This window comes from Anabrus simplex, chromosome 2 (genome assembly GCF_040414725.1).
Source record: "Anabrus simplex isolate iqAnaSimp1 chromosome 2, ASM4041472v1, whole genome shotgun sequence".
NCBI classification, from domain to species: Eukaryota; Metazoa; Arthropoda; class Insecta; order Orthoptera; family Tettigoniidae; genus Anabrus; species Anabrus simplex.
This window is the reverse complement of record NC_090266.1, coordinates 225,391,809-225,419,568: the sequence shown is the minus strand read 5'-3', so window position 1 is coordinate 225,419,568 and position 27,760 is coordinate 225,391,809. Positions and strand designations below refer to the sequence as shown.

General features: G+C 41.2%; 1 protein-coding gene across 1 annotated transcript in view; it reads right to left on the bottom strand.

Moving 5' to 3' along the window:
- The window catches only part of LOC136863499 (discoidin domain-containing receptor 2), a 770,412-nt gene that overhangs the window by 64,818 nt on the left and 677,834 nt on the right, over window positions 1-27,760 (bottom strand). The window contains exon 12 of the mRNA XM_068225966.1: window positions 20,676-20,861. Coding sequence (XP_068082067.1) covers window positions 20,676-20,861 — 186 coding nt within the window. The remainder of the gene's footprint in view (window positions 1-20,675; window positions 20,862-27,760) is intronic.

The window sequence follows — 27,760 nt, the reverse complement described above, 5'->3', positions numbered from 1 at the left end:
ATGTAAAGCTGAAATTTGAATGTTCCAGTGAACATTCTGGATCGTGAAGATTAGGTTATGACGATTTCATAAATTTTAACTTGATAAATTCTGAATTTTGTGATCAAATAAAATATTGTGTGTAAATTTGCAGTGGTTAGAGAATTGCTTTGTAAAATGTTAAGTGTTAATCATCAAAGGTTTTGTGACAGCAATGTGTTTATGATATCGGAATAGGAGGGAATGAATACTGAAAATAAAAATATATTAGCATACTATAAAAAAGAAATATGATGATGGGTCTGTGAGACCCAACCCGTTTACTCATGTAACTTTTTGTGACCCGTGCACTGGCGGGTTAATTTCTGTCAGATGATTCTTTGTAGGAGCGCGTCTACGAAGACGTTTCCTAGCGGTCATGGGAATATACAGATTTGTTTGTAGAGTTTTATAGAGCAAAGGTAACTCTGTAAGTTCGTAACAATAAAGGTCTAGGCCACAGCTAGCAGAAGGTACTGGAAGTTACTAGAAGTTACGTAGTAGGTAGTATTAACTTCACGCTACCTTCTTAACAGCCAACTCGCTACTGCTTGAAACTTGCTACTCTCCCGGTACAACGTAAGTAGCAATAACACCAGCTGTGACAGCATACGTAGCGGAAGTTGTTGCAATTATGCCAGCAGTTGCACGATCTGCCGTTCACCATTGAACATAGCGTAAGACCTTACAGGGATGGCGAACCTACGCCACGCGTGTCACTAGGTGACACGCGAACATGATTTCGGTGGCACGCCACATGAATTTTTTATATACATTGTTTACTACAGACTATACATATCTCGTGCATTGTATATTCATAGAGTTCTACGCGAAACAAATAAATATAGAAAATCGGTGCTGAAAAAGCAACAACAGAAACTTCACAATGGTAGTGACCGGATTCTTCAAGAATAGTAGACAAGGGAATTCGGAGTGATAGAAATAAGTAATAAAGCTTTGTGTTCCCTGTGTTCGAAAACAGTTGTATCCCGCACGTTTAATGTAAACCGCCATTTTGAGACGAATCATAAAATGTTCGTTACATCCCAAATGAAGAAAGGAGGGAGCTCGTTTTACAAAAAGTCGAACAATACGCAAAACAAACTAGTTGTTCTGTATCATTTTTCAGGCCAAGGAATAATATTAATGCGGCTGCTTCCATCTGTGTCAACGCACAGTACAGCATAGGAAACCGCTTTCTGACGGTGAGTTCGAGAAAAAGACTTTCTTATTGACGTCCGACACATTATTTGAAAAAAATTCCTAGCAAACCACAGATAATTAAGAGAATTAAAAGAAATGCCAGCCAGCAGAAATACTGTCAAGCACAGAATAAGAAGGGTGGGTGAGGATATTTCGGAGCGATTTAAAACTGATTCCGATGTCTCCCAGATGTATTCAGTGTGCCTTGACGAAAGCACGTATGTGACCTAACAAGAAAGGATAGCTGTTTTTGTCCGATTTCCTTGTCGAAGTGTGGTGAGGAAGGAATTACTTCCAGGGAAAAATATAATGAACGAAGTGAAGCAAGAACTTGTATTAAAAATGGGGTTTGACTTAAAGAATATTGTATCTGGGATAACTGATACTGCCCCAGGTGGGTATTCATAATGGGTTGATGAAATTTCTTAAAGAAAAATGTAAACACCCTATTTTACAGTTTCATGGTATGTTACACCAGGAAGCCCTATGTGCGAAAGAGGCATACAGTCATGAGAAAGACTGCTCTCGGGGTAACCAAAATTGTGAACTTCATACCTGCACGTGCTCTAAATAATCGTCAGTCCTCGAAAATTTACACGAAGTGAAATCTCACTGTGGCGTACATGAACAATAACGTTCGCTTGATGAGTCGAGCTCTTGGACGAAATTCATTTCTTCATGACAGAAAAGCATGACGAATTCCCAGAATACACGGACGCTATTTGGCTGTGTGTTTGAATATTTATCCCTGATTTTACAACAGTATGCAGTGATATAGAAAAGGTACTGCAAGGAAAGGGGCATACTGCAGATAGATTGCTTGAGATCATAAAACCATTCTGGCAAACACCTTTTTGATTTTGAAACAAATACATTTAAGAACTTCCCTTCACTTAAAGTACAAATTGAATTTATATCAAATCTTTAAGATCAATTCACTTTTGAAGACACAAAAAGTATTTGTAAGAGGTATGTGGACGACTCACAAAATTCAAAAAAAATAATTTCCCAATTTTGACATTTGGAGAAAACATTACGTATTTTTGTGGTTTCCCTTCCGATATCCTGATGTCTATTCGGCTTCTGAACTCCTTTCTATTGTTGATCACATCTGCTGTAAGTCTCATTTCGTCTGCATCAAAGGTAATTTTTTATTGACCATTTAGAGACTGAGGTGATTGAATTTCAAGAAAGCAGTACATGGATGAACAAATTTGTGCAATTTGGTGAAGCATTGGTGAAAATCGAGTGTGTTGTGCATGGTGAATACTCTCTCCAGAAGCCAGATAACTTATAGTTGAACAGTGGAACAGCCTCCCACAAAAGTTTCGGCCATGAAGAAATTTGCTACAGCGCTACTTACTTTGTTTGGGTCATCGCACGCCTGCGAGCAGCTATTTTCTACAATGAACTTAGTGAAGTCAACAGTTATGAACAGTCTCGTTTCAGACCTAAGTGCTTCTTGTATGATGCTGAAGACAACACCTTACGAACCTACTAAGATTCAGCAACAAGTTTCACGCTAAATGTGAGAACGATATTTAACTTAAAGTTCACTGGCAATATTAGTATTTTTATTGTAATATCTAATTATATTTAATGACGAATTGTGTTACGATGTTACGATGGGAGATTATTATTCTCAAAAATTGCGTATTAAAATGTATTTTTGATAAATTTTGCAAAATACGACCACGGAACATGCAATCAAATGTATTTAAAAGATATGATAAATAAATAAATAAATAAATAAATAACATATTATGGAGCATAATTAGGAAAGGAAGTGGGGGTGGGGTTAGCCAGACCTTAAAGGAAAATAAAAAGTGACACGGTAAACAGTTGAGAATAAAAAACCAGACTTAAAGTGGCACACTATTTGGAAAAGGTTCGCCATCCCTACCTTATAAGAACTTATAAATTATAAAACAAATTCAGCAATCCTCTAAAAACTACAACTTTCAAAGGCCCTCTTTAAAACGAAATCGGTTCTGCCGTTTTCTCACAAATTCCTTTCCTGCAAAAGGGCTTATCATATTATACACACATAAAGTGTATGAAATGTGAATTGCCACTTAAATGGACTGACCGAGCTCGGTAGTGATTCGTCACTCGTTGTTGTCCCCCTGTTCTGAAGAAAACGGGTTTGATCCCGGTTGAGGGTAGCGGTATTTGAGGGTGTTTAAATGCGACAAATCTTGGCTGCGACAATCCGTGAAATTCTCTTCCAACGAGTTTGAGAATTCTTCAGTGAATTAGTTCCTCAGCCCTATGCCTAACAAACTCTGTATCAAATAACGAGACGATAAATAATTAACATCAAGGAATCGTACTGATGACAGTATTAGGAAACACTTGTATTATTTTACTAATAATCCTCTACTTCACTATGAACGGCAATGAAGGTCAATATCTGTGCTGAAGTGGGAAATACACCATTCACAGGAAGATGCTTCTGAAATTGGATGTTATTTTTTAATATATATATATATTCAGTTATGTCATTTATACATCGAAGCAATATTAAAGAAAGGCTTGTACTGCCGATGATAAATGCACGGGCGTTGCCACCAAGAGCCGCTGTCGATAAACACAGATTGTATCAATAGAAATATGTAATCACAGAGGAAGAAGATTCCAATCTCTTGAAATTACTCCAGTACACACCGAGAAGCAAGGTGTTAAAGCAGATGGTTCCACATGAAAACCTCCGCGCTATTGTCAGCAGCGAAAACATAGGTCTTGAGAAAGAGGTAACTCTTTTTGATCTCCTACCCCCTTTCTCTTCATTTATAACTTTATATTTTAATGCTTCTGCCTATATCAAAACCACTTAATAGAACAGGGATTCATTTCTACAAGTGAATCCATCTAGTCCGTTGCTCTCCGACTGTGTAACTCAGATGTACGCATCCTGCTTTGGAGACGATTACACTAATTTACTGCCCTCGTACGGACTGAGAAGGTGCATCAAGGATCCTAGCTTCAAAGCACACCTCTGTTGGTAGCCAACCGAAATCTGGTTTCCTTTGAGAGTTTCCTCGCTCTATTTCATACAAAGCCCCGAGGCCTCTATCGCATTTATAGGCCCAAACTTAATACACCAACCCTTAAAATAAAACATATAATTCTGCAGTTTCGCAACATGTAGCCTCCTTATATAAGGTTCAAAACCAAGATACCTCTGTCCCCTGCAGTTAATAAAAATCTTCAACTACCTTAATCACATCTACCTGATGTAGGCCAGAATGGATCTTAGTTGAGCGATAATACTCGTTAGGATATTTATTCCAAACTTCATTGGGAATCTTCAAGTCGTGCTCAAAACAATAATGTTATTAAAACAATTTTCAAACGAATAACAGGAATTTTAAAAATTGAATACAGCATCGTTATGATTTGGCCCAAAGAAATGAAATTTCCTTCTGGTATCGATTGTAGTTCATTGTGCGAAATGTGATTACATATCACTTGTACGAGCTTTTCCTCCGATAGTAATTTCCCAATTGGATCGTTATATCTACGAGTCTATCAATCACTTTCCCTTAAACTTGATTCAGGAGACATTGAAAACAAATTCCGAACTCCTGGGAAAACGAATAAATTGAAGTTCAGTTATATACCTCCCCATGGCACTACAGCCCTTTGAAGGCCTTGGCACTCCAAGCGACCGCTGCTCAGCCCGAAGGCCTGCAGATTACGAGGTGTTTGGTCAGCACGACGAACCCTCTCGGCCGTTACTTTTGGCTTTCTAGACCGAGGCCGCTATCTCACCGTCAGATAGCTCCCCAATTCTAATCGCGTAGGCTGAGTGGACCCCGTACCAGCCCTCAGGTCCAGGTGAAAATCCCCTGACCTGGCCGGGAATCGAACCCGGGGCCTCCGTGTAAGAGGCAGGAACGCTACCCCTACACCACACGGCCAGCGTTCAGTTATACATTTCCCAAATATTCAGAGAGGACACCTAAATTAATGTTGGAAAATAAGTAACGAATTCAAAATAGGTTTCGGATATATTAATTAAAAATAATTTTTTTAGAGCTTCCACTTCAATACCACTGTTGCCCAAAAACGAGTTCATTTGCCTCATTGAATTACAACGTATCGAAGGGGGCAGGGGGGTTGTGGGGAATAATTTAAAAATTATCTGAAGAATGTTCGGCTTATCCATTCATATTACAGATAACATTTTACTATATTTACTAAAAAATTAATGCCAAATTATGGACCATCATTTTAGTCTACTGTAAGTCAAACTGTAACATAGCAATAAACAGTAGGTATAGTTATGCTTTCTACATTTTATTTTAACAAATTAGGCGTACTAATAATAATAATAATAATAATAATAATAATAATAATAATAATAATAATAATAATAATAATAATAATCGCCCGTGTGGGGATTTACCGGTTACCTCCATCGGGCGCGTCCCATTGGAATTGGGGAAGCTCGCTGGCTCTGCCGCCAGCAGAGTCAGAGGGTAGTAGGGAAATAAAATACCACCGTGAAAAAAAAACTGGTCCCTTGCCAGGATTACGGCGAAGACTGGTAAATGACCAGAAGCCATAAAACATCTTGAGGCAACCTCTAGGGCTAACAACCCTAGTTGTAAAAGGATGGGTATCCGTCCAAAGCAAAGTCAAGTCAAAAAGCATGATGGCACAACATTTCAAGAAACATACCCCAGGGGGTAAATCTTCGGATAAATCCCTCGTCGTGAACGCCACGGCGCACGAGTCTCGTTCGGATTCTGGGGGAGACTCGACATCATGCAAGAGACGAGTCGGAGCGTCTCGGTGTACCCCGAAGAGTCAAAAACTCAGGCCAAAATCTAAAACCTTTCTAGCAACTTTCAACATAAATTCACTTACACAAACTGGCAAGCTGAAAACCCTCACCAAAGCTCTTCACGAAAATCAGTTATCCATAGTGGCCCTACAGGAAACAAGGTACCCAGATGAAGAGAGTTTTGAATCTGAGGGCTACCGATTTTTCAAGAGCAAAGCGCAAAGACGACTCCTCAATGGAGCTGTGATGCTTGGAACCGCGTTTGCTGTTAGAACCAATATCCTTAAATCGGTTGCAAATTTCGAACCTGTAAATGACAGATTGTCTATACTCACAATTAAATGCGCGAACAAAACCTACGCCCTAGTTAACGCACATGCTCCTACAAACGATAAGAACAAGTCTGATCCAGACGAAGTTGATAATTTCTGGAACCTACTGAATGAAAAATTGAACAAAATCCCCAAGCAGCATGTCAAGCTTCTTTTGGGTGACTTCAATGCCCAACTAGGTCGTGAGCAGAAGTACAAGAAAGTTATAGGAAATTACCCTGCTCACAAAAGAACCAATCCCAACGGCAAAAGGCTGGTGACCATTCGCGAAAATCACAACCTGCAGGTCATGTCGACCCACTTTCGCCATCTACCCAGAAAGCAAATGACTTGGCGTTCTCCCGTCCAAGCTCTCGGAGAGTTCCAAATTGATCATGTTGCGATCTCCAGGAGAAACAGCCCTGAGATTATGAATGTCAAGGTAAAGAAAGGCATCAATGTGGCCTCAGATCGTTATATGTCTCTTATCAAATTCAAACCAATTCCCGCAAACACAAGGAAGACAACCAAACAGATCACACGCTTCGACAATGATAAACTTCGGCAAAGGGTCGAGGAGTTCCAGGAGAAGGCTAGACCAAATGACTGTGACCTTAACAACGCCAAAAGTCTCCTTGTTGAGGCCGTCAAAGACGTTGCAGAAATCAAGAGAAGCAAAAAGCATGCCTGGTGGAATAGTACCTGAGAATCAGTCCTCCAAGAAAGACTCAATGCGTGGAAACAGTACTACTCTACGAAATCAGAAAATGATTGGGAAAACTACAAAACCCAACGTACCCAAGCAGCTAGGGTGTTCAGAACTAAGAAACGTAAACACGAAAAATCCCTCATTGAAAAGATAGAACAAAACTTTAGGAAGAATGAAAGCAGAGAGTACTACAGAGCCTTCAAACGCAAACTCACTGGCTATAAACCACCATCTCTATGCTTTGAGCTAACGGACGGCACATTGGCGACGTCAAATGAAGAAAATTGCAGCATTCTGGCAGATTACTTCAAGAATTTACTTAATTGCTCTAAACCGCAAAGCACCATTGAGACCAAGAAACCCTTACTCAGGTACCCAGATTCCAGACCACCCGACAGAGATGAAATCAAGCGCCACATAGCCCGTCTCAAAAATAACAAAGCGCCGGGGGAAGACTCAGTAGTAGCAGAACTATGGAAATATACCCCAGAAGAATCACTTGATATCTTGCAAAAGCAAATAGAAGAAATTTGGAACAAGGAGACCCTACCCGAAGATTGGAAAATAGCTTTGATCCATCCATTACACAAAAAAGGCAGCATGAAGATCATCAACAACTACAGAGGAATATCTTTGCTACCCGTGATTTACAAAATTCTATCACTTGCCATCCTGGAGCGTTTGGAAGCACAAGTCGAACATCAAATAGGTGAATACCAAGGAGGGTTCAGAAAAGGTCGCTCAACAGCTGAACAGATACAAAATCTCAAAACGATCATCAGATATTGTACACTAAGGTCCAAGCAGTATGTGTCTGTCTTTGTGGACTTTAAGAAAGCGTACGACTCCATTGACCGGGAAGTCCTGCTAAACATCTTAAATGAATTTGGAGTTGATTTGAAACTGCTGGCATTAATTAGAGCCACCCTGACCGATACAAAATCCAAGGTGAAGTTCCACGGATGTCTCTCGCATTCCTTTGACATCAAAACAGGAGTCCGACAAGGTGATGGGCAATCCCCGATACTCTTCAACTGTGTTCTTGAAAAGATCATCAGAACCTGGCGGGTGAGATTACAGGAAACCAAATACAGTCCATTGAGAATAGGAACCAAATCCAAGGGGATCGCAACAGACTGCTTAGCATTTGCCGATGATATTGCTGTTCTCTCAACCGATATAGAAACCGCTAGAGCTCAAGTTGAAATTTTAAGGGAAGTTGCCGAACAAACTGGTTTGCAGATATCGTTTGAGAAAACAGAAGTAGTGACTAACATCAAAGAGGCTCCACCAAAACTCCATACAAAATACGGGGACATCACCCGAGTAGACAAATTCAAATACCTGAGTGAAATCATCATGAAAAATGGACTGGACAAAGAAGCACTTCAGGAGAAAGTACGCAAACTGGAAATAGCCTACCAAACATCCCGCACAATCTACAACAAAAAATGCCTTTCCCAAAACACCAAGATACGTCACTATGAAACAGTTCCGAAGCCAGTAGTTCTATATGCAGCCGAAACCCGGTCTCTAAATGCCAACAAAGGACTCCCTGAAGAACTGGAGAAAAGAGAACGCAAAAATGGGAGAGGAATCTTGGGATCTAAGTACAGAGATGGAATCCATCAAAAGAGATCCAACAAGGAAGTCTACACCAAAATAGAGAAAATTACCGACACAATCAGAAAATGACGGGAACGATTTTACGGTCATCTGAAAAGAATGGACGGAAGAAAGTTATCTAAAGAAATCTTTCACTTTTTTGATTCAAACCCCAAAACCACAATTGCCTGGTTTAGAAATACCAAAGAAGACCTGCAAATGCTACATATCTCAGGTGAAGACGCCCTTAACAGAGATCTCTTCCGCAAGAAAATATTGACGAACGGGCTAAACCGAGACGAGCAACCGAAGAGAAGACACGTTGCCCCTTGGACAGAGGAGCGTAAGCAGGCCCACTCACAAAGAATGAGGGAAATTTGGGCTCTAAAGAAGGCCAAGTTCGGTGTCAAATGCAACAAGACTTAACGTGGTCCTTGATGGCCCCAGCGAATTATATATATATATATATATATATATATATATACACTGACTGACAGAGCAAATGCAACACCAAGAAGGAGTGGTCAGAACTTTATGCCAATTGCAGGGTAGACTGACGTCACTGAGGTATGCTCATGATGTGAATTGCGCCGCTGTGCTGCGCACGTAGCGAACGATAAATGGGACACGGCTTTGGCGAATGCCCCACTTCGTACCGTGATTTCTCAGCCGACAGTCATTGTAGAACGTGTTGTCGTGTGCCACAGGACACGTGTATAGCTAAGAATGCCAGGCCGCCGTCAACGGAGGCATTTCCAGCAGACAGACGACTTTACGAGGGGTATGGTGATCGGGCTGAGAAGGGCAAGTTGGTCGCTTCGTCAAATCGCAGCCGATACCCATAGGGATGTGTCCACGGTGCAGCGCCTGTGGCGAAGATGGTTGGCGCAGGGACATGTGGCACGTGCGAGGGGTCCAGGCGCAGCCCGAGTGACGTCAGCACGCGAGGATCGGCGCATCCGCCGCCAAGCGGTGGCAGTGGCAGCCCCGCACGCCACGTCAACCGCCATTCTTCAGCATGTGCAAGACACCCTGGCTGTTCCAATATCGACCAGAACAATTTCCCGTCGATTGGTTGAAGGAGGCCTGCACTCCCGGCGTCCGCTCAGAAGACTACCATTGACTCCACAGCATAGACGTGCACGCCTGGCATGGTGCCGGGCTAGAGCGACTTGGATGAGGGAATGGCGGAACGTCGTGTTCTCCGATGAGTCACGCTTCTGTTCTGTCAGTGATAGTCACCGCAGACGAGTGTGGCGTCGGCGTGGAGAAAGGTCAAATCCGGCAGTAACTGTGGAGCGCCCTACCGCTAGACAACGTGGCATCATGGTTTGGGACGCTATTGCGTATGGTTCCACGTCACCTCTAGTGCGTATTCAAGGCACGTTAAATGCCCACCGCTACGTGCAGCATGTGCTGTGGCCGGTGGCACTCCCGTACCTTCAGGGGCTGCCCAATGCTCTGTTTCAGCAGGATAATGCCGGCCCACACACTGCTCGCATCTCCCAACAGGCTCTACGAGGTGTACAGATGCTTCCGTGGCCAGCGTACTCTCCGGATCTCTCACCAATCGAACACGTGTGGGATCTCATTGGACGCCGTTTGCAAACTCTGCCCCAGCCTCGTACGGACGACCAACTGTGGCAAATGGTTGACAGAGAATGGAGAACCATTCCTCAGGACACCATCCGCACTCTTATTGACTCTGTACCTCGACGTGTTTCTGCGTGCATCGCCGCTCGCGGTGGTCCTACATCCTACTGAGTCGATGCCGTGCGCATTGTGTAACCTGCATATCAGTTTGAAGTAAACATCAATTATTCGTCCGTGCCGTCTCTGTTTTTTCCCCAACTTTCATCCCTTTCGAACCACTCCTTCTTGGTGTTGCATTTTCTCTGTCAGTCAGTGTATGTATATATATATATATATAATAATCGTATGGCCTTAGCTACCGTGTGCAAACATTTCAATTTGACGCCATCTGGCTGTCCGCTCGTCAATTTCGAAGTTCCGTTTTACTCTAAGCCCACTAGATGGCTGACCGAGTAAACCGAAACTCTCTTGGGCGTCTATGGCTGAGATTTAATGAATCTTGTCGGGTAAACGCCAAATGTGTCACCACAGATCTTTTCCATGCCGACATCGTACGACATGGAGTGTCGAATGGACTATTTCCGCCCTTCAAAAATCCGACTACTTCTGCCGGGCTTGAACCCGGTATCTTGGGATCCGAAGGCCGACACTCTACCACTGATCCACAGAGGCAGTTATCATTTAACTGATTAATGGATAGATAGGTGAAATCAAGTGTGGGAGTCCTCTCTAATAACGAGCAGTGAAGATACAAGTTTTGTCTTTGGAAAATGTTTTAAGGTATCAAACAGAATTTCACGCCAAAGACTCACTCCGATTTCGGTACACACACCATTTCATTTATAAATATATCGGAATGCTTGTAATTCCGTAACATTATCTTAAATTGCTGTGGCTGTTCGAACTACCACGCAACGTGATACATTTCTTACGAGCAAAGGGAAGTAAAAATTACATACTGCCTACTTATAGTGTAACAGAGTTTTGGTAATTTAACTATAAAGCAAAGAGAAACATTTTCGCGTACGGGAGGATGACATATATATTTCCTCACCGAATCACCTATTGTCACACTTCACCTGTCTATTATCGTGAAAAGTAGCAAAAAACGTTGTCTAATCTATCTATAGTGAGTACGATCGTACTCAGTCACTAGGAAAAGACATGGCAAATGAGCACCAAGAACCGGAGGGTGCATGACACTGAGTTTTGTGGGCAGACTCAATGATTAGAATGATTAGAAGGGCTGGGTAGCGTGCGTAAAACTGTTAGGGAGTGAGATGTTGATGAATCGAGAAACAAGCTCACTACAAGCAAGAAGAACTGGCTCCCTGAGGAGAACGAGGAGGGAAAAGTTAATGGTTGGGATATTTCTTTCTCTATCACCTGTCCTGCACTTCCACGTACCTGAATTACATTCCAGGAGTTACTCCAATTTTGTCTGGGTGAAAGCGATTTTATAAGTCTCCAAGGACACATCCACTCTACTGGTGGTAGTCGTAAATAACGTATCCTGCCGGGCGGCTTGAGTGTCTCCGACTGCAGAGCGAGTGAAGTGTCCACTGGCAGGCAATGTGGGAGGAAGATTTAGCGCTTGTCGGAGGGGTATCATGTCCGTGCAGTTTTGTAACGGACAAAATGTTATCTTAACCCGTCAGTATGTTCAAGTCAGCTCTAAACTGTAAATAAACATTTACTTGAAAGTATGTATGTATTCATTGTACCGGATTCTTGACTGGAATTCTGACTGGTGATATTAGTCAATGAATCAAGCAGAGAAATTGCTCTACCTAATCGATACTTTTTATTTTGCGTTTGGAAAATTTTATTTACAAGTAGTACTTGTTTCGTTTAGATTGATTATACATCATCAGATACACATATTTGGTTTAGGCTGAAATTCATAAGAGTACAGGGACGTATTATTCCATATTAATATTAATGAATGTTATTTGTTTTACGTCCCACTAACTACTGTTTGAAGTCTTCGGAGACGCCGAGGTGCAGGAATTTAGTCCCGCAGGAATTCTTTTACGTGCCAGTAAATCTACCGACACGGGGCTGTCGTATTTGACCACCTTCAAATACCACCGGACTGAGCCAGGATCGAACCTGCCAGGTTGGGGTTAGAAGGTCAGCGCCTTAACCATATGAGCCACTCAGCCCGGCCATATTAATATTAAAACAAACTGTAACATATTAAAAATGTAAAGATTGAACCTTTAAAAACGTAGGAAAGGGACGGCGGGGAAAAGGGGGGAGGGGAGGATAAGAACTTAGCCATGTCCATTTTGGTTAAAGCTTATGGCTAATACACATTTCTAAAACATGTCGATGGCTTAGTGCACAAACATTGTATGTCCATCTATGGCCAGTTTGGAGTTAGTACCATATCTGGATGTCTGTCAAACACATGTAGCTAATTCACAATTATAGTATGTCCAAATAAAAGGGAACATGCTGATTTCCAAGGTGCAAATATTGAATGTTCTAGTTAAATCAACAACTCTACTTCACGAATGTTATATGTCCCGTATAATAACTTTAGCCTACGTGTGTCCATTTGATTTTCATTTCACTTGAAGGCGCAGATATCGTATGTCCGGACATACTATTTTGCTGTTAAAAATTTCAAGTGTTTACTGCCTTGATGGAGCACAAGTATTGTATGTCGTGGACACTGTTTTGAAAGATTTGAGACATATTTGTAACTGAACAGTGATTATTCAACTTTATTTAATTACTTATTATTCATACCTTGTGATTAAAAAAAAATTTACTAATAAGTGATGAATAAGAATGTTGAAATTAATTACTTTGAGAAATACAACGTTTGTGGTTTGAAGTTCTCTTTCACATAGTTAGTGCCAAATGTTGTATTTCCCAGCCTTACATTAAAATATAGTGAATAATTCCTTTACTGATGCACAAAAATGTGTTCCAGTTGTTGAAATACAATTACAAAGAAATAATTTATAGATCAGTAACACTGGCTGCAGCAATATTATTTGTCGTAAGTAACTTCAACTTCTTAAACTTTCAGTTTGAGTTTTCTCAGAATCATGATTTTTGGACATACAATGTGCTCTAAGCCATCGATGTTATAGTTGATGGCTATAAATGTGTTTGTTCTTTTTGTATTCCTATAACATGGAACGTAGAAAAGTAAACTGTATTTTCATAGTACCGTGTTTGAAGCGGAAATTCCTAGATGCGTCTTATACGTAGTATTGTGAGGCTAAGGATATGTGTGGTGGAATTTAATGTTACTCCGAGAATTCTTAAGTTTGAGGAACACCTGTTTGTGCATTGAATGGTTAGTTGGTTTGCGACAAGACGTGCAGCCAAGAGAGAAAAGACTGGGAGTATGGGTGTTATGTTTCACCTTCTTCCTTTGGTTAACTTGTGTAGAATTTGTCAAACTTTTAAGGTGTTAATGTCAGAATATTGTCACCTTAATATTTGAAAGTGATCATCATAAGTTTAATTATTAGCAGTGTTGCGCCATATTCTGAAGACTCTTTAGTTGAGGTGATAAAAATGTGCTTCATTTACCAGCAAGGATGAACAAAATAAGAGTTGCTCACCACGAAGCACGTTCATTACTCTCAGGAAGTCTAGAAATATAGATGCATGGCTACAATTTTCAGACTGGCAGGTGGGCTTATGATTCATTCAGCCTACAACAGACAGGAGCATTCCTGGAGGGAAATGGAGCCGAACATAGAGCAGGCCTCTATACCCTTGTTAGAGCAGGCTTAAAGGAGAATGGGATGGTTTAGCTCGCTCTCTTGCAAGTAATTTTTGCGTAGGCCAGTTGTATGATCGTATAATAGAGAGATTATCCAAAACTTTTAGTCCAGATATTATAAACTGTCGTCTTACTGAAGAATATTAACATCCTCGCACTGCTCTTCCGCCCTCATCCATTCATTTAATTAATTTAAGTTATTCGTTTAATCGAATGTCGATCACCACTCCTGCTTTCCATATAAGGTAATGAGAGTTAGAACAAATTTTTGTGAGATTTGATCCCTAAAATGACACTTATTTGCAAACACAAATTGCGCACTATGAAAGAATAGCCTGAGTACAACGAAGGTCGCCACACACAGTATCGTCATAGGCTGACATGTGTCCACTTGCGTTTGCTTACGTGCAAGTACCGCTAGGGGGAGAAGGGAGGCGTACATGGACCTCCCTCATTCATAGAAGCAAGACACCGAATGAGGCTTTAGTAACAGTGTGAGTATTGTGAATAACAGAACTAAGTTGGTTGAACACACAGTAGACCTCGACGGTACATTCAACAAGCAAACTGAACGGAAGGTACACAAAGCAACAACACGGTTCAACACAGAAGGAGGATTAAATAAGTAATTTATAATCTGCTTTACGTGGCACCGACACAGCCAGGTTTTATAGCGACGATGGAATAGGAAAGGGCTAGGAATGGGGACGAAGCGACCGTGGCGTTAATTAAGGTACAGCCCAAGCATTCGCACGGTGTGAAAATGACAAACCACAGGAAACCATCTTCAGAGCTGCCGACAGTGGGGTTCGAACCCACTATCTCCCGAATGCAAGCTCACAGCTGCGCGCCCCTAACTGCATAGCCAACTCGCTCGGAAATTAAATAAGCCTTTGGCCAGTTAGATGAATTTGGGAGACGCCGCATCGTCGGTCTAGGAGAGGCAGGATGGACGTGACAGCGTATTAATCCCCACTTTAAGTATTCTGACTACACTGTGCGTCGGTGTTGTACGCACTAGAAACGTTAAGATACCCACACGCACGCGTTGAGAAGGCTCGAATCGTTCCCGGCCGACCGCCATCAGGAAGGATCATTTCACAGCCCGACAGACTGTTAGCTGTGTTTTTATAAACGTATAACGTGCTTTACGTCGCACCGACGCAGATTGGTCTTATGGCGACTATGGGACAGGAAAGTCTTAGAAGTGGGGAGGAAGCGACCATGGCCTTAATTAAGGTACAGCCCCAGCATTTACCTTAAAGAAAAATTTTAGCTCTCTATGGGTGCCATTATGCACTTTCCAGCGACATATAACGGCTGCTGGGGATACGTCTATGTTCACCGATACCATATCCAGTGACTAATAGAGCTGGACTTGTCATCGCTGCGTCCCTTATTACGACCTGACCATCGCTGAAACCATAAATGGGAAGAATGGCAGCATGGGGAATGCCGACGAGCGAGGAATCATAGTATTGTCTGGATGTAGACGACCGCCGAATTCGAGTGTGGAGATATCCTGGCCAACACAATGATTCATACTTCACTGTAGAGTGACACATCATCCCAACGACACGTTTCAGACCGTGATGTAACATTACCTACGATTTCCGATCCCCACAGGTGGTAACTGAAGTATACGTCCAGGAAATTCGCGACTGTGTGTTCTTCCCGTTCTAGTGGAAAACCACATTAAACTCATACAGTACGTGTATCTCTAACCTGTCCTCGTGATGTCAGCATGATTCCTTGGTCAGCAAGTTCTCCGGACCTCTCGCCCATCGAGAACGTTTCGGACCAGATTGGATGCCAGCTTCGGCCAAAATAAATTGCGGCAAATTCGGAGAACAGTTGCACATTGTGTGGTAGGATCTTCCTCAGGTGTTATTCGAGTTACTCGACGTCTCTTTGCATTAATGTCTGACCGTATTGCCGCCTCTCACCGTGTTGTGGGTGGTCTGACACCATACTAAGTGTTTGCTACCCTGCAATAAATGCTTGCTATGGAATAATATCTTGATATTTGCTGTATACCACCGCGTTTTGTGCCTACGTGTACCCACTTACGTGGCCCGTCGATGGCTCCATCACGGTACACATTATCTTTTGTAAATGAGTATACATATCAGCAAAGAGTGTGGTAATTATTGCATGACTTAAGTCTTCCCTTATCCTCTCTTAAGAAATATGATATTTCCATCAGTAATAATTGAGGAAAAGTGTGAGAAATGTGCTGGAAATTAGCAGACTCTTGTACGGACACCAACAAGAAGCCAAATTTAAATAGCGTCCTTTCCACAGTTCAACCTTCTATAGATTTCTTCATTTGAAGACTACGTATGCAGCTGATATCCATTACCTTATTTATTTTAAAGATTAGTTAGAACCCTCTTGTTCAGTGCAGAATTTTTAGCAGTGGAAACATGGAAACGTTAATATTTGAATATGTAAACGGTGTGGATGAGACCTGTTATTCCGTGTTCAATAACTTTTTCATTTCAGCCATTGTACTGTATTTTAACTTTTTATTTGCACTGTAAATTGTGTTAGTTTGACAGGAGAAACATTAAACATTATATCTGATGTGGTGTTATAAATTCCAAATAGCATATTAATTCACGTAAGGAATTAATTCATTCGACTCATCGATGTAATGAGAACGTATATGAAAAGCAAATAAAAACGATATCTTAATAGTAACGGTTATGTAATGTAATTATGCTATTTAGAGTAACAGGCGCAGCACCCGATCTCAGTAAACGGTTCATCCAGTTTTTCTGTTCAGGAGAATAAACTTAGAAGAATGTAAAACATTTATAAAAATTATCCCATATTTATTTATAGTCAGCATTTGGTAAATGTTGCAGGTATATGAAGTTAACAGTTGTTAACAACATAATAATACGTTCTTACATAGTTGTCTTCCAGGTTTCAGGATTGTTCACGAAAGATACAAAGGGATACGTTACTTCTCGTTCTCAAACCCAATGGATGACTTTTCTTATTCTTCCTTATCTACCGCTTCTCCCACACCTGTGGGGTCGCGGAGCGAACTGTGTTGCATGTGTGGGTTTGGCCCTGTTTTTTTGGTCGGATACCTTACGTGACGTCAATTATTTATGGAGGGATGTAATCCCTATTGCGTGTTTCTGTAGTGATTGGTAATGTGGTGTGTTGTCTGAATATGAAGAGGAAAGTGTTAGGACAAACAAAAACACCCAGTCCTCGAGCCAGAAGTATTAATCAGACGCGATTAAAATCTCCCTATCCGGCCGGGAATCGAACCCAGAACCCCCTGAACCGAAGGCGTCAACGCTCACCATTCAGCCAATGACTCAGGTAATGGATAAATTTTATTCGCTCTAAAATATATTATACGCGTAGTTCCAGCCAATTAACATGAAACATACGCAGATTAACTTCCAAGACTTTCATAAAAATACACCCCGCATTTTTGAAGGTATTCAGAATCAAATTTCAGCTCACATATTTCTTGCACAGTAGATGGTGCGCACGCCCGGTAGGTCAGTCTTCAGTTGATCCCATAATAAACTCCATGCATGTAGACATGTGTACCGTAAATGGACTTCGTTGTAGCACAGTCTTAACAAACATGGTTCTTCACTCAGCACCCTCTAAATGTTCACATTTTGCATATAATAAGATCAAAATAGTCGTAAAACCAACACAGTTCACTCTGAGAGAGCACATTTAATGAGCGTCTCCTTATGCTTGTCGAGTGAACATAAAGTATTCTGCCATTGGGTGTAAAGTTTTTGAGCATATTTCTCATATCATTTGTTGATCCATTGTTAGCTTTATTCTTATTAGGATGATGTTAATTATTAAAAGGGCACAGTAAAATAATTCTAAATTTGTTTCTTGTTTTCAAGTTAGAATAATTATATACACTCCTAATGCATGAAATGCGTAACGCGATGTGAAGTGACAAAACAAGCTCTTCCGAGCCATACATAGTATGTTCAATTCTAGATCATAATCGTACTCATTCCTCCAGTAACATAGCTATACCATTGCAGCAGTACCCATCATCAGTTCCTTCTCTACAGAAAGAAGTTCACCTCTATGTCGATGGACTTTACTTGGGTACTCTGTAGAATCTGAGCGAGAGTTCTATATAAAACCATTCCCCTAGGAGTCCAGAGTCCAGAGTTTCTTATTTATATTGACAAAGAATGTATTAATTCTGTCAAATAACGAATTCACTTCCCGATATTAATAAGAGGCTTGGTCGGCAACTTAATCCCTTGACATCTGCTTGTCAACATGTGTAGAGTGTAAGTAAGAGATTGTTATTGGTCAAATGTACTTAAATATCACGGCAAGAGATATATTATGAAAGCCCGTAACATGGAAGAGATACAGGAACATTGAAGCTCGTTCTTCCGTACATGAGCACTCAATATTTGTGTCAAAAATGTTCAATATCTCTTTAATTCTTCCCTCAATAATCTCCAAAATAATTCATAGAATTATTATGGTCGGCACTTTTCGCTGTTAGTGACTCTTAAATAAACTTCTATATTATCACCTGACCTGAACCCTTCTTAATGTTTTCTGTACGGATGCGACATAACAACAATGCTTTGAAGATAGTTCGTCAGCTAGCCAGCTTACTTACCATGCACAATAATTGAGAATAACGACTGACTGATAGTAAAATATGGTACACAGTACACACTTACGGGCAAAGGAAGGACTGGAATTGAGGAATGTTCCATTTTGTTGGGATTTCAAAACACCGGAAATTAAAGGTCGCAGCAATGGATACATGCGTAAGAGTAGATTTTCTAACTATATTAGCAGCACTAGTAAACGATGCACTTCAGTGCTGACTAAAGGTAACTCACATTCATTTACAATTAATTTCGCTCATGGGTCTTCAAAAGATATAAATATTTACAGAACATTATTTTTAATCGTATTCTCATGAACTTGTAGGTGAAAACTGAGGACTCACAAATGAACGGCTTGGGAAACACCAGACCGTTTCCAATGAAACTAATGGCAATACACATTCTGTCTTCAAATAAAATGTACGTTCTTAAAAAATGTTTGCTGCAGTTATAAATGGAATGTGATCTAGTAAACGTATCGATTCCAATGAAACTGGATAGTATTATCAGTTAAGAAAACACAAATTAACAGCAGACTACCGTTCTTACATAAACTGTCAGCAGCGTGAAAAGATAAGTGGTTATGGACAGGAACCAGGCAGTTTCTTCGTTTGTGCTCATAAAAATATATCCATAGCAGTCTCGTTTACACACAGACGACAAAGCGCCCTTGCCTCTCATCTCAGAAAAGGAGTATTCATTGGCGTCTCCTGCGTTACCTTTGCCCTATGCATCAACTATTCTGCACAGTTTCGTTTCCATAGGTTCCTGTGTGACAAGCTTCGTCATTACTCACCGTAAAGCATTCGATTGCAACAGTGCCCAGAGTGAAATTTACTACGTAGATACAACGAAATATTTCAACCATATAGACCATTCCCACCTACATCCCTAGGTTTAGCAAGCTCTCCTATAGCGAAATATCCGCATTTCCTTCCCAACCCTTCTCCACACTATGATAAGAAATTTCAGCTTCGCATACACCCAAGTAAAGGAGCACTCCACAGTGGTGATGATTAACTGTTAAAAGTGAATTAGTTGGGATGAGTGGCTCAGATGGTAGAGTGTTCGCTTTCTGAGTCAAAGTTGGCGGTGCGATCTCGGCTCAGTCGAGTGGTTTCTGAAGGTGCTCAAATACCCAGCCTCGTGTGGGTAGATTTACCGGCATGCACAAGTATTCCCCTGGCACAAAATTTCGAGAACTCTGAATCTGGGAAAACCGCAATATTAGTTGATGGGACGCAATATTTGCTGTAACGGAGATTCACGGCCACAACAAAATCATGGACATTTGCGGTCACTGTGCCCGGGTTGTGTCCGCTGATGTGTGAGATGTTTCTGCCTCCGGAGAAGTAAGGTCATCACTCTAGTCGAACAAAATATTATGTGTACTCGAGTTTGGAGGCTGTTTATTAAATAACCAATAGGCTTACAGAAAATCCAATAACACCATCATTTTCCTCGTTTCATTTCACGTTAGGTCATGCAGGCTTGAAATGTGTAATTTATATTGCCTTATTAGTAACCGTCAACTATACGTTAGAGCACACAACATCAAATACATACACTAGGAAGTTTCGATATAGAATTATATTTGTGGTTGAATGTATCAGTCTCTAAATAATGCGCGCAAAGGAAGAATGTTGTTCTCGAAGCGAGCGAGCAGGTACCCAGGCACCTGTACTATATAGTCGGGAATACCTATAGATTAAGGTAATCGGACCCAACCCTGCTAGGAAATTTCTGTGAGTGGGTTCAGTATATCTGACCACAAATGTCCGGTGATCGCAAACCTCCTTGACCGCAAATAAAGTGTGAACATGTGTGAAGTGAACGTTCGGATGGCTCCGTTAGAAAAGCAGACATTTACACCACCTTTGATTTAACTTTCTTAAAATCTGTTTTGTAGCATAATTGTTTCTTTCATCATCATGTTTTACTTATTTTGCATTGTTTCTTGACAGTAGAAGTAAGCAGGGATAAGGATGACCGAATCATATAAAGAAAAATGTAAATAATAAGTAAGTATGCAAATAAATATTCCTTTACTCACCTTAGTGTAGGAGTTCCGTCCTCCGCGGCTAAGCTCTGAAGTTGTAGGAACTGGGGTAAGTCGCCCAGTTCTGAGTGCTCCTGAAGGACACACAGTGGTTCTTCTTGGCTGCAGAGACCCACAACGCGAGTTAAGTTTGGATCTCGCAGACTTGCCAACCAGCTTGTTTCTCGAAGAAACTCTTGCCTGGAAATAATAACAATTGGCATTTTCTTAACGATTTTGAAATAACTCTTACAGTATTTTCAAATTCATAATGTAGGGTCTATGCATCATTATTTTCATACCAAATATAATATTGTGTAATATAAAATATTCAGACCTATTCTGACAGTTATTATAAGTATTTTAGCTTGCTGCTGGCATTACTGAAGTAACCCGAGTATCCCGACCAAGTTCTGAATTAAGCCCCGATATTTTTCCGACAAAACAAAGAGGCAGGCAGGAAGATTAGGGTAAGAATGCTTGAATTAAGCCTGAAGAGAAACAACAGGACCAATGACAGGGAAGCATACTTAAATTTTGCTTATCCCATAGCACAAAACATTTAAAAACAGGATGCTTTGGTTCCAGGAAAGAAATACTCGGAACAAGTGAAACCTGGAGACCTCCTTAGGTTTTTGTTGAAAATAGAAAATAAATTAAAATAATTGGTGGGACAACATTAAAGTAGCCCGCAGCACACAGCCACTCATCAAGGACTGTCTAAAGTCCACAGCAGACGGGCTGGTTAGAAAGTCACTCACCCTGTATAAATACGTATAAAGCCCATTCCTCAAAGAGATAAATCTTGATAAGATTCTAAAAATTAAAGGAAAATTAAACTGTGCTAAAAGTTTTCAACCCGACTTGAGCATAAGGTTATAGACCAGCTCTTAAGACATAATGTTTATGAGTGTAATTTTGGTGTTCAGCCTGTCATGCTTGCCGCCTAGAGTGACAAGTGTACAAACACCTTGAATGTGCGTAATTTACGTATTAGTATTTTTAACATTTTATTCTCCTTTATTCCGAAATATGTTGCAATGACGGCGCTTTTGATGATTTTAAGATCCAGTATTCCCTAGGCCAATCTGCACATTCCTTTCCACAACATTCAGACGCATGACCAAGGCGGACTGGGAATCTTGACAATGTCCACTATGTTGTCAAATACCACTCCTAGACCTGCTAAGTTTCTTGAGCCAGTTCCAGTCTGCATTCTTTGTTCAACGAAGTCTTAGCAAAATAAAATATTTCAGTAGCATTGTATTAAACGTTAAGTCCCGCTCCTTGGCTGAATGGTCATAGTACTGACTTTCGGCTTAGGGGGCCCCGGATTTGATTCCCGGTCTCGTCGCGTTTTTTAACTGCCTCTGGTTAATTCATCAAGCTTGGCGACTGGGTTGCTCGTCTTAATAAACCTATCTTCATCTACGTACATCAAGCCACACAATCAGCAATCTGAGAAACACACAACACTGAGTACATCCGTCAACATATCGTTGGCGTCAGGAAAAGCAGCTTGCCGTAAATCTGGGCCAAATCCACGTGAAGTGTTGACTGAAATAAAACTGGATATAATACTAGAAGAATAATGTAATTGTATGAAATCTAAATTATTATTGTTGTGAATTTCAGCTAGATCTAGATAGAGCAAATTTTCATCCAGTGTCTCTTCTCTCTGCCAACGGCCGTAGTCTTGTTGAAACACCGGATCCCGTGAGATCTCCAAAGTTAAGCAACATTGGGCGTGGTCTGGAGTTGGATGGGTTGCCACGCGCTGTTGGTGGGGGTAAGGGAATGGTGGAGCGGAAAGGAACTGGCCACACTACCGCACGTAAACTCCGGCTCAGGAACACCTCTGCGGAGGTTCGGACCTGCCTTCGGGCAGAATAACCCTTACCTCTCTTCTCTAATCGTGGGAAATCTTGAAACCTCTAACGATGAAGTCTTCATTCCATCCTTTCACGTATATTACCTTGGATGGCTGTGATAGTAGGTTAGATGGTGAACTTTACTAACTGTTCGTCGTTTTAACGAACGACTCCCTTCAGTACTTGGCTATCTAGCATGATGCATTCTTTACGCGATAATTGAGGCAACAAGTGTTTTGGGCATATTGTATCATGGGCTATACAGATAGCACTGCTTGATCGTCATAGTTTTTGTCTTGCCGGGCTGAGTGGCTCAGACGGTTGAGGCGCAGGCCTTCTGAACTCAAATTGGCAGGTTCGATCCTGGCTCAGTCCGGTGGTATTTGAAAGTGCTCAAAATGTCAGTCTCGTGTTGGTAGATTTACTGACACCTGAATGAACTCCTTCGGGACTAAATTCCAGCACTTCGGCGTCTCCGAAAACCGTAAAAGTAGTTAGTGGGATGTAAAGCCTACAACATTATTAATAATAGCTTTTGTATTGATTCCTTACTGAACAATAAAACAGTTAGATTGTCAAAGTTATGGGAATTCAAAATACTGTGAAGTAATTAATAATTTAGCCGCGTGATAGACTCATCATCATTTCTATGTTAGACACATATGACATGAGATATCTCCTTGGGACTTAAGAGGATATTGGAGAACAATGGGGAGTCAAAGAACATTCGTAAGTCACGACCGCAGGAAAGAATCCAGAGCGATGAAGTACACCCCATGGACAATCGGTGTCTTCCATGCTACACCTGTATTAACTTTGACAATGTTCTCCTCCGTAGTGTAATGTACTGTACATGAAGCTTACCTCCATTGGGAGATAGAAGAGGGTGCCTGGAAAGAGCTGCACCACCTCGAAACGAGGACATAAATTTACGTTTCCACAACTCCGATAACACAAAAATATTTAAGAAAAAAGTCACAGAGTTATCCTTAAAGGTGTACAGCTATCAGTAATCAGTCCGTGACTAGACTAGTGATAGTGACAGCAAAGTGAATGGGCCTACTTTAAAAGAGGTTGGGCGGATTTCTGCGATCAGTTCTGCTTATGATCATAATAATAATAATAATAATAATAATAATAATAATAATAATATTAATAATAATAATAGTTATAACGTCCCTTCAAATGCTACTGACTTTGGGAGACGCTGTATTTCGCAATTTGGTGTCACAGCAATTATTTTATGTGCAGGAAATCAACGCATGTAAACGTACGCAAATGCCGCTGACCTCATTGGGAATCCAACCAACTACTCAGGGAACAGAAGGACGACGTCTAACCGATTGTGCCACTGAGGTCGGTGCTCTTGAAGATTTCTTTTACATTCTTTGGAGTTCCTCCAATATTTTGCATATTCTTACGATTCTGTAATTATTTCCGTGTCACGTCCAAAATTATATTTATATATCGAATATACTCGTACTCTCCATGTAACATTTGTAAATGTGGCACATTCTTACTTCGTAATTATTGATGTCAGAGCTGTTCCTACTAATTTCATTGCTCGCTTTATAATGCTGGTGTTCTAATCTTAACAAAAACCTATATTCTTAACTAGATACTAGATAAAAAATTTAGAACATATATTCAATGTTATGTTTAAGAAGTCTAACACCAATGCAACTTATTTATGAATTCATACGCACAATTCAAAAAACATTAGGAGAACATGTTTTGCAACGTCTGGTATGTGAACGTCAATTTGGTAGATGGTATTCCAATGGTCGTACAGCATACCTTGAGACCGTAGCTACTCAGGGTACGCAAATCGAAGTTATACTCTACCCGTAGGCGTAGCCATGCATAAAACTGTCAGGTGACCCATCAAAACAAAGTGAATAGCGGTGCGTCCGTGTGTCGTTGTGAGGTACACAGACCACTGCGGTCATCTGAGCACGTTGTACGTAAACCAGCACAATCCATGAGATATCTCTACGAGGTTCATTTCGCAAGGGCAGTCACCTTGATCCAGGGAGGATGAACTTTTCGTCGTGTTGTTGTGGACCTCAATGTCTCTCCGTCAGTTATTCAACGCTTGTGGAATCGCTACTTTGAGACAGGCCAGTTCAGAACGAGCGTTGGACAAGGTCGTGGACCCATGACAATCCCATAGGATGACCGATATCTGACCATCTGTGCGTTACGGCGTCGTTCAGCAACTGCCAGTGAAATGCAACAAGACATTAGGAGGGTCACTGGGGTCACGCTGTCTGACCAGACAGTAAGGAACAGGTTACGAGAGGTGTCCTCACGACCCAGACGTCCTGTTCGAGTGCCCCGTTTAACGCAAGAACATCGCGCAGCTCACATTTTGTTTGCCCGTACCCACGTCAATTGGCAACTTCGCCAATTGAGACCTGTGTTTTTCACAGACAAGTCCATATTTCCCCTGACACAGCGTGATGGACGTCAACGTGTATTCCGGAGACGCCGTGGTGAGCAGTACATGCCAAACATTGTCCAGGAAGGCGACCGATTCGGACAAGGTTCTGTGATGATGCGGGGTGGCATCAGTATTGATGGCCGTACGGATCTTGTCGTCGTCCATGGTAGTAATCTTACCGCTGCGGGGTACATGCTACAGCATGTGTTGGTTGCTGCATACGGTGTTGGCCCCGAATTCGTAGTCATGTAGGCCTACGGCAGTGCCAGGGCTCATGTAGCGCGCATCACCAGAGCTGTCATGCGAGAACTGGACATTCAAGAGATGGAATGGCCAGCAGTAAGTCCCGACTTTAATCGCATCGAGCATGTGTAGGATAGGCTTGACAGAAGTGTTTGTGGGCGTCCTGTTCCAACACAGACTCTCCAAGACCTCGAACAGGCTCTCATTGAAGAATGGGACCTGATACCGCAACGTGACCTCCGTCTTCTTATACGGAGCATCCCACGTAGGTGCCAAGCTTTGATAAATGCTCGTGGAGGACATACACCGTACTGAAGCTCTCCAACTGTGATAAAAATCCACCCTGGAGGACTGTTATCATCCTGTTTTCGCCCCTATTTGTACATTTCCGTTTGCATTCTGAAAATGAATGCGAATCCATCGATGTCCTTTTGTATACTTCAACGGTAAAGAATGAAGGTTTAGTTGGTAATATACTTACCTTGGTGTGAGGTATTGTTTTGTGGAGCCTGACATATATTCAAAAAGATGTTCCTCTAATTTTTTTGGACTGTGTATAATTAATACGTTTATCTACTTATTTGCACGATATTAATAGAATTAACGTGTAAATTGCAATGCAATTTTCATCGCAAGTGGTAAATAACCATGAAATATAGCGTCAATAAAAACATATTTCTAGAAAAAATTGCCACATTGTGTTTTCGATTTTGCAGGTGACACCCTATGATTGATTGGTGTGTCAGGCTGTATTGCATGTTATAATTAATCAACAGGCGTGCTTGTCACAGCGTTTGCGTCAGTTTGAGACCAAACAACCCTTTCATCAATGTAATTCCCTTCTCTGCGTCCCTATTTTACCTTAATTTCGTAATCAACTACTCTACACCTTGTTGGTCCGCCTAGCGCAAGGTGGATGATTCTGTGGGAGTAAAATATGTGAGTCAATGTATGTATCTGTTTATTAGGATTACTAGAGTTTCAATTCCAACTCTGCCAATAATTACAGTTACAGTTAACCTTTATAGTCATGCATGTACTATGAGAGGATTTGGAAGGCATAATTAAGAAGTTCAAATCCGTGTCAGGATCAATTTATGCACCTATTTTCAACGTACGTTTCCTTAGAAATCTTCGCTCTTGTTCCAAGAAATGGAATCTTCTCATGTATGGAGGCAACTCATCCTTTGCTAACGATTACCCATCAAACTAACATATACAAGTTTTCTTCAACGCAAATACGGGAAAGTTTTACCTGGAGGATAGTGGCCATACCTATAATTAACGCGCAGTTCCAGCATTTGCGTAGAGTGGTGGTTATGATCTGAATTGCTTTTCTCCGCAGTTTACATCTAAACATATATATATATATTTTACCATACCTAAGATACGTGTAGACCACTAAAAATATTTTTAAGTAAGGTGCTGAAATCTTGGAGGAGTGACTTATAATAGAGATACTTGTACATCTTTTAGATTACTTCTAATTGATACTTTTAGAATGTTCTCTTCGCTTTATTTTTTTTTATTTTTTTACAACTTGATTTACGTCACACCGACACAGATAGGTTTTACGGGTACGATAGGATAGGTAAATGGTATGGATGGGAAGGAAGCGGCCATGGCCTTAAGTAGTGTACAGCCCCAGCATTTTCATGAAATGAGAATGGGAAAACACGGAAAACCATCTTCGGCGCTCCCGACAGTGGGTTCGAACCCACCATCACCCGAATGCAAGCTCACAGCTGCGCGCCCCTCACCGCACGGCCAACTCGCTCGGTAACAAACTTCGTACCCTATACAGTCCATTAAAAGCCTTGAGTCTACCAAGATGATTGCTGCCCACAAAAAGACCTAAAATATTGAAGCGTCATTTGCTCACCAAAATGATTCATCAGCCATAATAGTTGGCTCTCATGATTCGACTCACTACTTCTCATACCAGGCAGCTCCGGTACTTATTTTACAAAGCTCACTGAACCTCCAGAATAGGATTAAAATCCCTGGACTAATCAGGAAGGAAATGAAAGGCACTGCGTAAAACGTTGAGACACTACCCTTACGACACGGGGCTGGATATATTTTAGAAACTGTATTCTTGGAGGACCTCTTCTCCTTTATATAAATACCTCTATTATATGCATGTCAACTGTGCAAAAACAATACTATACACCCTCGTAAATACGGTTGATTTTCTTACTTTTTATACACACGAACACACATTCATACAATTTATAAAATATTCCACATCATACTTATTAAATGTGGGTAATCCTCACTTGCGCCCCGAGTGAATATCCTCATATGCCATATCAAACGGCCAGTCTCTATTGCCTGCAGCATGTGGTACAGTAAATCCAAGATCAACAGCAGGTGCTCCAACAACACGGTAGTATCAACAAACAGTGTGCCAGTTATCTCAGCAATAATAACAACATCTGAGGGAACATCTCCTTCGGCGAATAAACCGATCATATGCACCTCAAGTCAAATCTCTCAGTGTGTTGGGCCCCACACGTTACAGAATAACTCCCACTTCGAGT